General features: G+C 39.0%; 1 protein-coding gene across 2 annotated transcripts in view; it reads left to right on the top strand.

Moving 5' to 3' along the window:
• The window catches only part of adcy9a (adenylate cyclase 9a), a 54,664-nt gene that overhangs the window by 26,437 nt on the left and 14,722 nt on the right, over window positions 1-13,505 (top strand). For both annotated transcript variants that reach the window (XM_042484702.2, XM_042484701.2), the window contains exons 2-7: window positions 7,341-7,540; window positions 8,529-8,636; window positions 8,792-9,066; window positions 10,056-10,158; window positions 11,922-12,139; window positions 13,149-13,308. In XM_042484702.2, coding sequence (XP_042340636.2) covers window positions 7,341-7,540; window positions 8,529-8,636; window positions 8,792-9,066; window positions 10,056-10,158; window positions 11,922-12,139; window positions 13,149-13,308 — 1,064 coding nt within the window. The remainder of the gene's footprint in view (window positions 1-7,340; window positions 7,541-8,528; window positions 8,637-8,791; window positions 9,067-10,055; window positions 10,159-11,921; window positions 12,140-13,148; window positions 13,309-13,505) is intronic.

The following is a 13,505-nucleotide window of genomic DNA, read 5'->3' as shown; positions in this document are numbered from 1 at the left end:
AAGTAGACAAGGAATGTGGGTTATGCGAGGCATGCTAAACTCAGTGACCTTCAAAGTACTCTTGGTCTCTTCCTCCCCCTCGCCATCTCTTCGCCGCTTGCCACTCTGCTTTCGCTATCTCTGTGTCCGCCTCTAACTCATCAGCATTGTGCCTCTCATGCATACGAGATTAAGAAGGGAGATCATCAGATAAGTGTCTGTAGTCATTGTATGCCTCTGCAACTCTAGCTAGAGTGCTTACTGGCCTTGTACTGGCATGAAAGTTAAAGGGGAACTACGGCCATTTTCAGTATTCATACATATTATTCCTAAAACTAACCAAAAAGTGTGTGCTAAAACTCAGGTTTGTGATATCATCGGGTGTAAAGTCAGGAGCTGCTCCATCGACAATGAACTGGGAAACATGTTCTTGATGATGCTGAGTATTTGGGGACATTTTATGTTTCAGAAAACACTACAACAGAATCAATCTTATTTAAATATAAAAAATAGAAAACAAACACTTTTGGTCCCCCAAAATCAGGTCCCCATTCATTGTCAGTTGAGTAGCTTCAGATTTTATACTCTATGACATCACAAGTTTGAGACTAACTTCTGTGGTTTCTGGCTTTGAAAAAGAGTACCTCATTTTCAGAGATATTGGTTGAACTTTTCAAGGCCATGGAAATAACATTATTAATAATTATTAATTGAATTATTAATTTAGGCAGTGTCCCATTTAAAAGAAATTAATAATTTAAAAAAAATCAACACATTACAGTAACTCAATTCAGGGTCATCTGTCACTTAGGCAGTTGATCTTAGCAAACTAGAAGTAAGAATACATATATAATATTTACAGAGATTTAAAAATGTTATCAAAGTTTGGGAGTCTTATAGATCAATCACAGTCACTAGAAGGTGCTGACTGTGCAAAACACAGAGAATGAGTTTTTTTAATGCACAAAGGACTATGAAGTATCCACACATAAAGTGTTGTCAGTAGACTATGCTTCACAGAATACATCTACAATAAAATATTTCCATTTCAATATGCATCACTTTTTTTACTTTTACTCCTAGTGTCAACACTCCTGTGTATTTGAACCGTTAAAACAGAAACCTCTGAAAATGCTGTTTACTTAATTTATTTATTTATTTATTTTACTTTGATAACTGCAGGGTTGCAGAGCGAAAAACTGACAGTCGAAATCTGCAACTTTTGGTAATAATAATGTAGACACCCACATTGCTTCCTGACTGGGTCTCATCAGTCACAACGTATCAAGCCAAAACATTTTAACTAGGTCTACATACCTGGTGATTTCATTCTTCTTTTGTGAGTACTCCTTTTCCATTGCCATGACTACCCCCGGCGATGAACAATGCTCCTGGCCGATAAGGCTCCAATATGTTGCCCTGTTTGTTTTTCGATGACTCCCAGTATTCTTTCTTCCACGTTGACTCATCATCGGTCGAAACAAAGAAGTCTCTTATTTCTCGACATCTCTGCAGTATTTCTTGTAACTAATCAATGAACTGTATAGTAGGCAATCTGCTTCCCATTAACATCTGCACGCGCAGGCCAAGTTTACAGGAATGTTAATGCGATATGTGTTTTCAAGGGTGTTAATATGGACAGAGATTCATCCTGAAATGGTGCTAAAACTCACAAGTATGGAGATCTTTTTATTTTTTTTTAAACTGCATTTTAAAATGAAAATGATCTCCATACCCTCCAGAATTTTTTCACAAGTACTTTTAAAATGAAAACATGCTAATGTGGCTGTGGCCATAGACTGTGTACCTTTGCTTTTGTTGGAGATTTTACTTTTGTGTAAACTTTGGCGTCCTTCTAATTGGCCTTTTTCACAGAACACATTTTGACATGTTGCAGCAGGAAAAGTAGATAAAATAAATGTTGGATGAATTCCATTTCTCTGCTTCACTTTAAGGGTCCTGGTCTTGTTCATGCCTACTCACTGTCACACTGCTGTCGTACTGGGACACTTGAATAAAACAGAGCCGCCTTTATTGCTGTTTGATGCACCTGTGCTTTTCCTGGTATGACAAGTCAAAAAGTTGGTCATAAAAAAGACCCATGGAACACAAATTTTCAAAGTCACCAAAAAGAGAAAAATCAAGAAGCAAAATAAGCTTTTATTCTATAAGATAATTATGTAATAAAATGTACTGGCTTTGTATTTTAAGACAATTTAGGGGTACACAACACTTGCCTATGAGCTAATGAACAGCAGAGAACAGCAGTGAAACTTTGCGTGACAGTGTGTGTGTATCTAAGTTTGTGTGAGTGGGCTGAAATCTCATAAATGGCCTTTGTCGCCCGCTTGGCAAAGGACTCAAACCCTAAGTTAGGGCTGTTGTTGGCCTTCAGGCTGAGGATGTCTGCCAAGTCGACACTGTCCCAGGGCACGGAACAAGACACACAGTGCTTCCAGACTCCCATGATAAGTTCATTGTTAGTTACGCATCCATAACTTATTTTATTTATGCAGATGGGGAAGCAGAACAGAACGCTGTGGTGAAACTCAGTCATGCCCATTGGTTCCACGGCGGAAAACTTAACCTTTGCTGCATCTTTTAATATTTGCATTTTAGGACAGATTAACTCTGTATCCATGAAACGATCCTACACCATATCATAGACGTAGACTTGAATTCTGCCAATAATGGGATCAGTTTTGTGTTTTGTGAACAGCAGTTACATAAGCTGTACAAAAATGGAAGCAGTTGTATCAATACAGCTGCTTTTTTTAGAAATTACTTAAACTTAAAAAATTGTAAAAAAAAAAATAAAAAAAAATTTTAAAAATGGAAGGAGTAGAGGAAAATGAGAAACTTGTACAGAGAGGTAGGGTCAAAAGAGACGGAGAGAATTTAAAATTGTAGATACATCCAGACATGAGTGGGAGTAAATTGCCTGTGTGTGTGTGTGTGTAGATTCCGTAGAACACAAACCGACTTATGAACACCCCCCTCAGCATCAGACTGACGCACATGCTTTCACATATGGGTCGGATGCTCATCAGTCACACTTAAGCAGGTTGACACATCATTACATATCTCACCCTTTTTTCTGATGAATAAGGAACTACATGCTTGTTAACCTGACAGATTGCTGGGCCGTGAGGAGTATCTGGATGTGGTTATGAAGTATTTCTTCACACTATGCATAAAAGGGAACAGAGTTCACAAGTTCGCTGTTCTTGTGTCTGAGGGGGGCAGCATCAGCTATTTCAAGGGATTATTCCAGAGGTTCTTTCTTATTTCAAGTACCCTACTTATTTTATGTGTCATTTTTATACTTGTATATTTACAAATATGTTTTCCCTGCTGCATGCGCTCGTTCATGCCAGATAATATACAAGCTAAATAGAAAACATCTCCAGGGTATATGCAAAACTCAATAAAAGCTGCAGTTTACACAGTTCGGGCTTCATATGCGACTTTTCTTAGACTATAAGTAAAACATCATCATCATTAAAACAGCAGTTGGTAGTTTTTATGAAAATAATTTTGTAGTAATAATTTGTAACTGTCACCGCATCTGTAAAGTGTTACATGAGACAGATAATCTGTAAAAAACAAAAAATAAAAACAGCATCCTTTTCCTCTTCTCTGGGCCTCTAGTGGCATTTGCTAGAGTCTGCCGGCTGAGTGAAAGCAGCCAATCAGTGGAGGAATCTCAAATGCAGCTCTCAATCATGTCAATCACAGCTTGTGAATTGCAGTCAAACTGAAGAACTAGGCAGGGTGATCTTAATCAAATATGAATGAAAATTCTGCTACTGCATTGCCCATTTCTCGCTTGAAATGTTTTCAGAAATATATTTTAGTGTACTGATTAGCTGTTTTAGATGCTGGGTTAAAAACAAGTAAATGTGCTTCGGCTTGAGGGCAATGCTTTATTCACTAAACTGTTTTCAGCATGGCGGCTGGATCACATATTTTCTCATTTTACAGCCAAACAGTACACTTAAATGTTTTTCTGACAAATCTTACTTCATGAAGACAAGAGAGCTGACTGGTTTGCTCTGTGGATCATAATTAAAATATAGGTCACGAAATAGCATTGAGTGTTCATGGAAGATGGGAAACAACAGGCTAAGGCGAGAGGGAAATCTCCAAAGTACAAAGTACTCCAAAAGTATGCAAATGTGAAAAACGAGGAGGATTTACATTTAAAAAACCTTTATTATGGTGGCTAAATCATTAAAAAAGCCAACATATTTTGACCGAACACTGGCCTTCGTCAGGGCTTCAAAAACACATGCATTGTGGATGTAGCCCAGCCTATATAGCGACAGGACCCAGTAACAAATGATCACAAAGTCACATGATGGACAAATAAAAGCTGAATGAATAACAAAACGTAAGGACAAAAAAGGAACATGACATAAGATGACTCTTCTATATGAAAAAATATGCATACACACACACACACACACACATACTGTATATATATATCTTATTTCATATATGATCAGCGCTGCCTAGTACGACATTTTGACCGCTGTTCAAAAGTCACTAGAGGGGGAGGGACAAGAATTTTTTTCATAGATAATCTGTCTCATGTACTATTGTGCGATGCGATAACTCAAATGGCCGTGTCTAGAGTCAGAGTTTGATTTGTCTGTCCTGGGCTACTGTAAAACAACACGGGGCACTCCATCGAAGATGACCCACTCCGTATTTAGATTATAAGAAGCAAATTCTAAGGTAACCAAAGCACAGCGATTTTTATTTTCAGGTGGTTATAAAGTTATCAAAACATAAATATGAATATTTTATACCATATAAATCCTACACACTGGACCTTTAAATAAAGAGACGATACAAAACACTGAATTTGTTAATGACTAAGACAAAGCTAAAATAGGAAACACCTTCTATTTTTATATTTGTTATTTAGAAATGATCTACAGAAAAAAAAATCCTATCCTGAACAGTATTTACAAAATCTTAGACAGAGCTGAGCGGGGCTTACCTCAATACAATGTATTTGTTCTGGAAACCCTTATCTCACATACTTAAAAGTGTACTGAAGCAGGAATGGGCTGCAGCAGGGTGGCTACAAAAACATAGACATAGTGTTGAAAGTTGGTTTCAGTCTGTGCTTTAGAGACGACTCGTACCCACAGTGCAGGACGCCAAACGAGGGGTTTCTTTTTAGAGTAAATAGTGTACATAACAATGAAATGTTACACCATCAATCAGTCAGTGGCAGGGAGCCAATAAAGACGTCTGGACAAGGTTCCTACATGGACTACAGTTGCTCCTCAGTCGTCACCGTGCTAACAAGGTTAGCACCTCTAGCTGTTTGAACAAAGAGGCCAGCTAGCCAGGTTACTGTGTGTTTGGACAGCCTGATAGCGACTGGCTATGGGCCACTACTCTAATCCACTGTTTGTATATTTCCTTGTTGGCCCTACACGAGTGTGAACATGGACAGAGCTCTGGGCTGATGTGCAAACACAGTTGGTGAAACACCCAGTATTGCATTACCACCTGCCTGTCAGTGTGTGTGTATATGTGTATCAACAAAGAGTGGCTGGCGATGGCTACGTCTGCAAGCAGTCACCACTATTTTAACAAGTGAAAAACTCTTTTCACACAAAGGTCGAAAATTATGAATGCCTGTCACTCAGAATTTATTAATTACTGTGAGACTTCAAATCAGATTTACTGGAGTCTCATCAAAATCCAACAGTGTTTACTTTATATTGATATTAAACAAAGAAATGCAAGCTAATTTTAGCATCTTTGAAGTTACAGCCAGCACGTGTTAAATATTTGTCATTGTCTTAAACAATAACTTATCAAAATTTCCTTTACTAATTGTCCTGTAAATTGACTCATTGTTTCAGCATCAGATTAGAGTTGCAGGGTAGCCATTTGCAAGAAAAAGCTGGAATTTCACAATCACTTTTTCCAGGCCTGAAAAAAATCATGGAACTGATTGACTGATTAATTGATTTCTCTTATTTTCATGTCATGCACACAATGTGCCCAGCCCTTATGGGTTTATAGGACCCCGAAAATTACAGTTTGAAAACTCAAATAATTAATGACATTACTTTTCATTACAAAGATTACAGTTTGTTTTACAACTCCTTCTTAAACCAAACACGCTGCTTTTTTCCCAGGCTTAAGCAATGCAATTTGCAACAAAAAAGGTTTGCTTCCTGAAGCACAACTCAAATTTCTCATATTCATTGAACCAAAAGAAATTGGCATAAATTGATGACGTTTCAGTAGAAAGTACATCCCTCAAATCATCATAAACAGGGCAAAGAAACAAAAAATGAACTTCATTCTCAATATCACCGAGGTCACATCGTCTGGAGTGTCATTAAACCAGCCGGTCTTTAGCGTTCCTGAACATAACTGTGTACACACAATTAGTAAAAGTCATTGAAAGTTTTTTGAAAAGTTGTGGAATTTCACCTTCCGTTTAATGTAATATAACAACAAATTTATTTTCTGTTGCCATCAATGTAGCATAGCTCTAATGTGTTGATGTATGACAATGTTTGTTAACCATCACACATCCTCACATTAGAGGATTTGTTGCCCAGTGGATGTTTGGTGTGAACAAATTGCTTATTACTTTGTGGTGGTCCAGACTCTTGTGTTGTTGAAAGGATTGTGTTCTCAGAGTCGTAAAAATGTTGCTTTTTAGGAACATTTTGCCGCCTCTTATGTGCACTACAGTTCTTTTCTTTTTCCCTGTGACTCAGGGTGCTTTCACATCTGTAGTTTGGTTCATTTGGTCTGGTTTAACTGGGAAAATGATACAGTGTTGAATTTTAGTTCTGCTGACTTTCTGGAAATGAATCAAGAGGAATAAACATGAAGTTAGACTGACAGGTAACTCGTCCATTGGACAGTTTTGTTGATTGTCATTCTGCATTATCATGACCTATGATGGGAAATCAAAGTTTATGTAGCACTTTAATGCTTTTAATGTGTATATTTCTGTTCTCTGGTGTCACAAAGAGCTCACAAAGATTAACTGATTATTGGTGTTACTACCCACAAATCAACCACTTATTATGAATAATGACTAAAAAGTAGTGACAAAAAGGAGGCGTCTTGGCTTATCACTGTAGGTTAGAGTCAGATGTAGAGCAGTTTTACCAGGTTTAATCACGGAAAAATATCCACACTGGCAAGCATATGTGTTACCATGGTTACCAACCAAGTAGGTTCTATATATGGCCTTATATGGATAAATTAGAAGATCGCAGACAGATTTAACAATCAGCATATGGACTCACCTTAAAGTCAAACCGAGAAAACTATAAAAATCACATTTTTGTGTTTGTGCTTCTTCTCAGGTTTGAAAACCTATTTGATCTCGGGAAGGAAAATGGAGCTTGATGTGCCATGTGGCTGCTCTCAGATGGGACTGTCGGGTGGAGATTTTGTTGGGGTCAGCCTGTCCTCTTGTCCTCAGCCCCGCACACCAGACCTCATCCCTGGGGGGGCACAGGCTGCTGAGCCCCTGCTGCCCCACCAACCTCCAGACAGGATCGGGGTAAGTGGGAGGAGAGAAAAAGTTGAGGGTGAAACATAAACATAAATACCTGAGCTGTTTGTTCTGTGACGGTTTCTGTCAGTAGAAAAAGTGATGATGACAGTTGTGTGATTTCAAATTCTGTATGTGGTTGAAAACTAGAGCTGGACACAAATATTCGGCTAATTAAATATTCGTTCATTGGGTAGGTATTCAGTTTTCAGTGTAGGGATTTGGATATTTATATATTTATTTATTTTGTTTTTTTGCTGTTTTTTTGCAGAGGACAAATGTCATTTAACATTTATCTTAAATCTTATATTTGTTTGAGTTAACATGCTCTACCTCTGTTTCAGATATAATAATAGTTATAATATGTAAAATGAATAATAAAAATAAATTATATTATAAATTTAAAAGCTAGAAAAAATTATAAAATAATAATAGTAATTTGTCCATTATGATAAAAACTGTCACAAGTTGTGTAATGTCACAAACTCTTGAGCCAACCTGCAGCTCAAGTGATTTTCAAAGACCTTTCGTGCAGCACAGTGCAGGCAAATCTTAATATCTTCCACAGTAAGGACATTTATCATTTCATCTGCTTTCAAGCAGTTGGAAGCACACCGGGCCTTCCCTCACATAACGCTGAAGGTCCGGGGCAAACGATGTCTCTCCCTCTCGCCTGACGCTGAAACTGTCGGCGTTGGGATTCGGGGCTCTCCCTCACCTGATGGTGGTCCTCTCTAACCTGATGCTGATAAAGGCCGCCACCGCCTACCCCCCCTCCCCCCAACAACTCACTTAGCATTCACTTTTCTTTTGTTTACACCTTTTGCATGACTCCCAAATGTGACCCACACACCCAGATATTTGGGCCAAAAATTGGGTAGTCCTTTGTCCACACTCAGACACTCCTATCTAAGTGTTGCTATATCTCAAACTGCTTCTATCTGACATGTTTTTACTTGTCAACCTCTTCACACTCTCTGCTCTTTTGTCTCTCCAGCCTCCCTGTGTGTCCCGTAGTGTGGTCTTGTCTTCGGGGGCAGAGCAGGGTGACGATGTGGCTGTGCTGAACGGCTGCCAGGAGGAGCACAAGACCAGCAGTGCCAAGGTACAACACACACATACACACACAGGCATGAACAGTGACAGTACCCTGTGTCCCTCGTTCTTTGTGACTTTTTCCTTGGCTCTTCTTCCCTTCTGTCTTATGAATCTTGTCCCTCTCTTTTTCTTTGTCTCTTTCACCTCCTCCTCTCTATCCAGTTCATCCCAGGTCACAGCCCCAGGGCAGCCAACGGTCTCCTGAGTCCCCCGCTAGAGGACCCAGTGCGAGCCAGCCAGAGCTCCCTGTGCGACATGCTCCAGGAGAAAGAGAAAAAGACCAGCACCAGCACGGGGACTGGCACCAGTCTAGGCATGGCTGGCGCCGCAGGGGCAGCGGGTACGGGAATGGACCACTCCGCCTTGATCCAGCTGCGTGCCAAGAACTTCAGAGAAAAGAGTGACGCCCACTTTGTGGATGTTATCAGGGAGGACAGGTGAGTGTAGGGGTTAAAGGTAGAATTTATGAACTGATAAGACCAATCAAAGGTGAGTGATCAGAGTTTAGACAGTGAGAAGTGGTGAAGGGATCCATGTGGTCATGAAGAAGATCTTATGTTTATATATTTAAACTTTCTAAATTAGTGAGCGTGAATTATATGATTGACACAAAGATCAAGACACAAGACCTCTCTATACATTTAATTTCAACCTTTGTATCTATCCCCACCAGCCGATAGTCTATCACAGGAACATGATATGATATACAACATATGCCATATAAACATATATAAACATACAGTACACAGCATTACAGAGGTCACTTGCACATTTAAGATAAGATAAGATTATCCTTTATTAGTCCCACAATGGGAAAATTTACATTGTTATAGCAGCTAAGCAAAGCAGGCATGCACAAGATAAATAGCGCAAACAATATAAAAAGTGAAAAACAAGACACAAGACTTAAGAGTAAAAAAAAATATTTACAAATAAATAAATGCACATTGTGATAAGTTGCACATTAGTTTAAATCTGTTTCGTGTGTGTGGTCTACTGGGAGCAGTGCTGGTTGTACAGTCTGACAGCAGCAGGAAGTAGGACCTGTGGATTAATTTTATGTCTTCACAAATTGACAAGAAACACAAGCTCCGCACAGAAAGGCTACAAGGCAAACATTGGCCATAATCATTTTCGTTTCACTCATTTTTCAAACAAACGAGTGTAATTCAGATGGATTAAACAATGCATGGTAGAAAACGCCTTTTAAACAAAGTTACAAGCAAGAAAAAGGTTGAAAAATCCAGTCTGCAATGTATTAAGTTCTACTCATAGTAGAATAGATGGAAAAGTACATTCAGAAGTAAATACTGGTATATTGGCAATTCTGTTGCATTTTGTTAGTATTTTTTTTTCCAGAAATATTTGACTTCCAAAGGAAAAATGTATGACTTAGTATTTGGTATTGTTTCTCTGTGGTTCACAGTCTGATGAAGGACTACTTTTTCAAGCCACCAATCAACAAGATCAGCCTCAATTTCCTAGAGAGACCTCTGGAGAAGGCTTACCGCAGCAGCTACAAGGAGGAGGTACACACACACACACACACACACACACACACACACACACACACACACACACACACACACACACACACACTCCTCTAGGTCTTATCATACCTATCAGAACTTTATTTTGATTTTTTTCATTACCTACCTGTTACTTAGCATGAAATTTAAAATAGTGTCTGGACTTTTTGAGCAACTTTCCCAATTTTCTCATCCCTCTGAGGAGCTTTGTCAATTACGTGAATGGGGAAAAATTGCACAACACACGTCAAAACATTAAATAATACAACAAGGAAACTATGGTCTGACACACATGGGCCTCAGATAAACAGTAGTGTTATTATACATCAGGGGGTCTTAGATGTTGTGCTTTGTGTCTGTGTGTGTCTGACTGTCATGTGATGTGAGTAAAGGTGAGCAAGGTGTGTTGTAAAGTTTCCCCATGCCCCCATGTTTTCCAAATTTTATGCCACATTAGCCTTGCAGCCTTGCAGCCCCCTGCTGTTCCTACAGTGTTACTACAGAGCTCAGAGACACTGAAACGTCTAAATTCATTTGATGTATATCTGCAGTGATACTTATTGATCAGTCTTTGGCTGTGACCCTCTGGCAAAGTTGTGAAAATGAAAACGTTTAATTCAAATTTAATATGATTTAACTTTTGTATTTATATCAAAGTTTGAAAAACAGACCCCATTGTTTGTTTATTTATGTGTGTTTAATTGTATATTTCATAAATGTTTTGTTTTTCTTATTCTTATGAAATTAGTTTCAGTTCAGTTTTTAGTAGTTTTGTTGAATTATGTGTTTAAAAGACAAGTAGCAACTTGTAGTAAGGTCAGCCCATATGTATATACATACTTTTAACACAGTTAATTTGTAATAAACACAGTAACTCAAATAACCTGGAAAAAAGTCATTAAAATTTAAATGGGTAATAATTTTTTTAACTCAATTTTATTTTATTTTTAATTTTTATTCTTCACCTTTAAACTAAATTGTCTAAATGTCTAAAATTTAGCTTTTAGTCTGTTTCCCACGCAGTGAAATAACATTTGTTTTATTTAGCCACCTTTCATCAGAGTACATTTTTACTATCGTAACATTATAACTACTTAGATGTTGTTATGTTTGTTTATGTTTTAGTCTTTCAGACAAGACAGGCATGCAGATGTTCTCCCATGCTTGTATATACAAAGTCTAGTGCGTAGGATTTAGTGGCGTCTAGCAGTGAGGTTGCAGAACTATGGTGGCCAACGTGAAAATGTGAATATAAGAAAGAGTGAATGCTCCTGACTAGAGCCAGTGTTTGGTTTGTCCATTCTGGGCTACTGTAGAACAACATGATGAACTCCAGGCTAGAGGACTAACTCTGTTAATTGATATAAACATCTCATTCTGTAATGAAAACACAATGATTCTTCATTTCGGGTGATTAAAAACTAATGAAAACATAGTTATGAATATTATCTACCATTCCTGCCAATAGATCTCCCTAAACCCCACACTCTGGACTTTTGAAAAAGAGTTGAACAAAATTATGTTTTGGGGGTTTATTGTGTGTGCATTAAAGAGTCATACTATTCAGTATTTAACAGATCAAATCTATTTTAAAATGTAATCGTTGAATACATTCGTTTCCTTCGGAGAACTGCAGTTTCTCCAAAATAGTCACTTAAATGATGGTCTAACACCTGTGTATGTGCAGTATGAAGAGCAGACGTGATTTCTCAGAAGATTGAGCCATTGCCTCTCCTCATTCTCACATCTCTCTCCCCCTCCAGCTGAAGAACCAGATGCAGGTGCAGACATTTGCAAGCTCCACCTTCAGTTCCTTCCTGGATGTTCTCCTCAGCTGTTTTGTCTTCTTGGCCCTGACACTGGCCTGCTTCCTTCCACCTCTGGTGAGCCCGGCCACAGTGGGCTGTCCGGCTCCTGCTGCCCTGGCGCTGGCTCCCCTGGCCGGCCTGTTGGAGCTGGCCTCCCTGGTGCTGTCTGTACGGTGAGTATAGTGCTCGCACATATGCTGCATCAAACAGGGTTCAACCAATATGTTTATTGAAGGACATATTTACACACAGTAATACAATCATGACACAAACTTTGGCCTTTTTTGCAAAAAAACATGAAAAGGACCTGTGTTTACATAGATTTTTTTTCCTGGCAGGATTGAAAAGCCTGTGAAATGTCATTTAGGCTGTTGTTGTCAGTGCTGTGTAATCAGGGCCCAAGAATATCTGACTTTTTGTTTCCAAATCTACTGCCGTAGCGCTCGGCTGGATTAAAAGCATGTATCTCTTGGGCCTCAGTGGCACAGGATTGGAAACCACTAATAGACCATCCCATAGCATCACAACTCTCCACTGAAACCAAAACAAATTATTTTATGTGGTGGTTGGCTCCCACACCACAATGGATTAACTTCCCTGGTCAGATAGGACTGGCTCACATCCAGTTTTTTTATGCAAGACCAACATTTGCTCAGAAATTGGCCCAATGATAAGTTTAACCCCCCTGCTACCCCCCCCAAAAAAAACTGTCCACTTGGAGTTTCCAGTATTTAATATGCTTAAGATGTGTTTTATGTGTTTTGTGGTGTGTTTATGGGTGTTGATGTATCTCTCTCAGTGGAGAACATTTGGAAACAAATTAATTTCCACGTATTGCCAGGCGAAAATTGGGCAATAAATCTTCATCTTTTAGCTGGGACATGGACAGCATAGTTGTGTTTTAATAATGTGTCTTAATTAAGGACTGCTGAGAGTCTGCTACTGTTTTTTTCCTGACTGAGCAGGAAGAGCACTGGGGGTAGAGTGAGAGTAATACGGGGAGAAATAATACATGTTTATTTACTCTGTTTTGTGTGTGACTTTGATTTTGCTCTCTTGTGTTTTTTGATTCTTATTTTGGTCTCATTTAGTTTTAACCGATATTGCTTCAGAGTTGTGCTGCAGGAAAGTCATCCTTTTATGTGTCTTCCTAACACTTAGTCCTTATTTCCTCTCCTGCAGTATGGCCTTCTACCTGGAGGAGGTGATGAACTGTACCCGCACCCTGCTCCTGATGGTCTCTGGATGGGTCCCCCGTCATGTGATTGGAGCTGTGTTAGTGTCCCTCCCTGCTGTCTCTGTCTTGTCCCACCTCACCTGCAGCGTCCGTTTGCCCCTCCAGGTAAACATTTCTGTTGATGTGGTGATAGGATAAAAACTCAAACAGAAGGGAGAGTGTCAACGAGTCGAATGAGAGATGCTGTCTTGTTAGTGAGCAGTCAAAATTTCTGTGTCCATCCCTTTTTGCCTGACATCAGACAGAATTGTCAACTCGTTACACTTAGTTTTCATCTTCAATCTGACATTGCAGTGCACTGG

This window comes from Plectropomus leopardus, chromosome 3 (genome assembly GCF_026936395.1).
Source record: "Plectropomus leopardus strain MGB_pleo_1.0 chromosome 3, ASM2693639v1, whole genome shotgun sequence".
Lineage (NCBI taxonomy): Eukaryota > Metazoa > Chordata > Actinopteri > Perciformes > Serranidae > Plectropomus > Plectropomus leopardus.
This window is presented reverse-complemented; position numbering and strand designations above follow the sequence as displayed.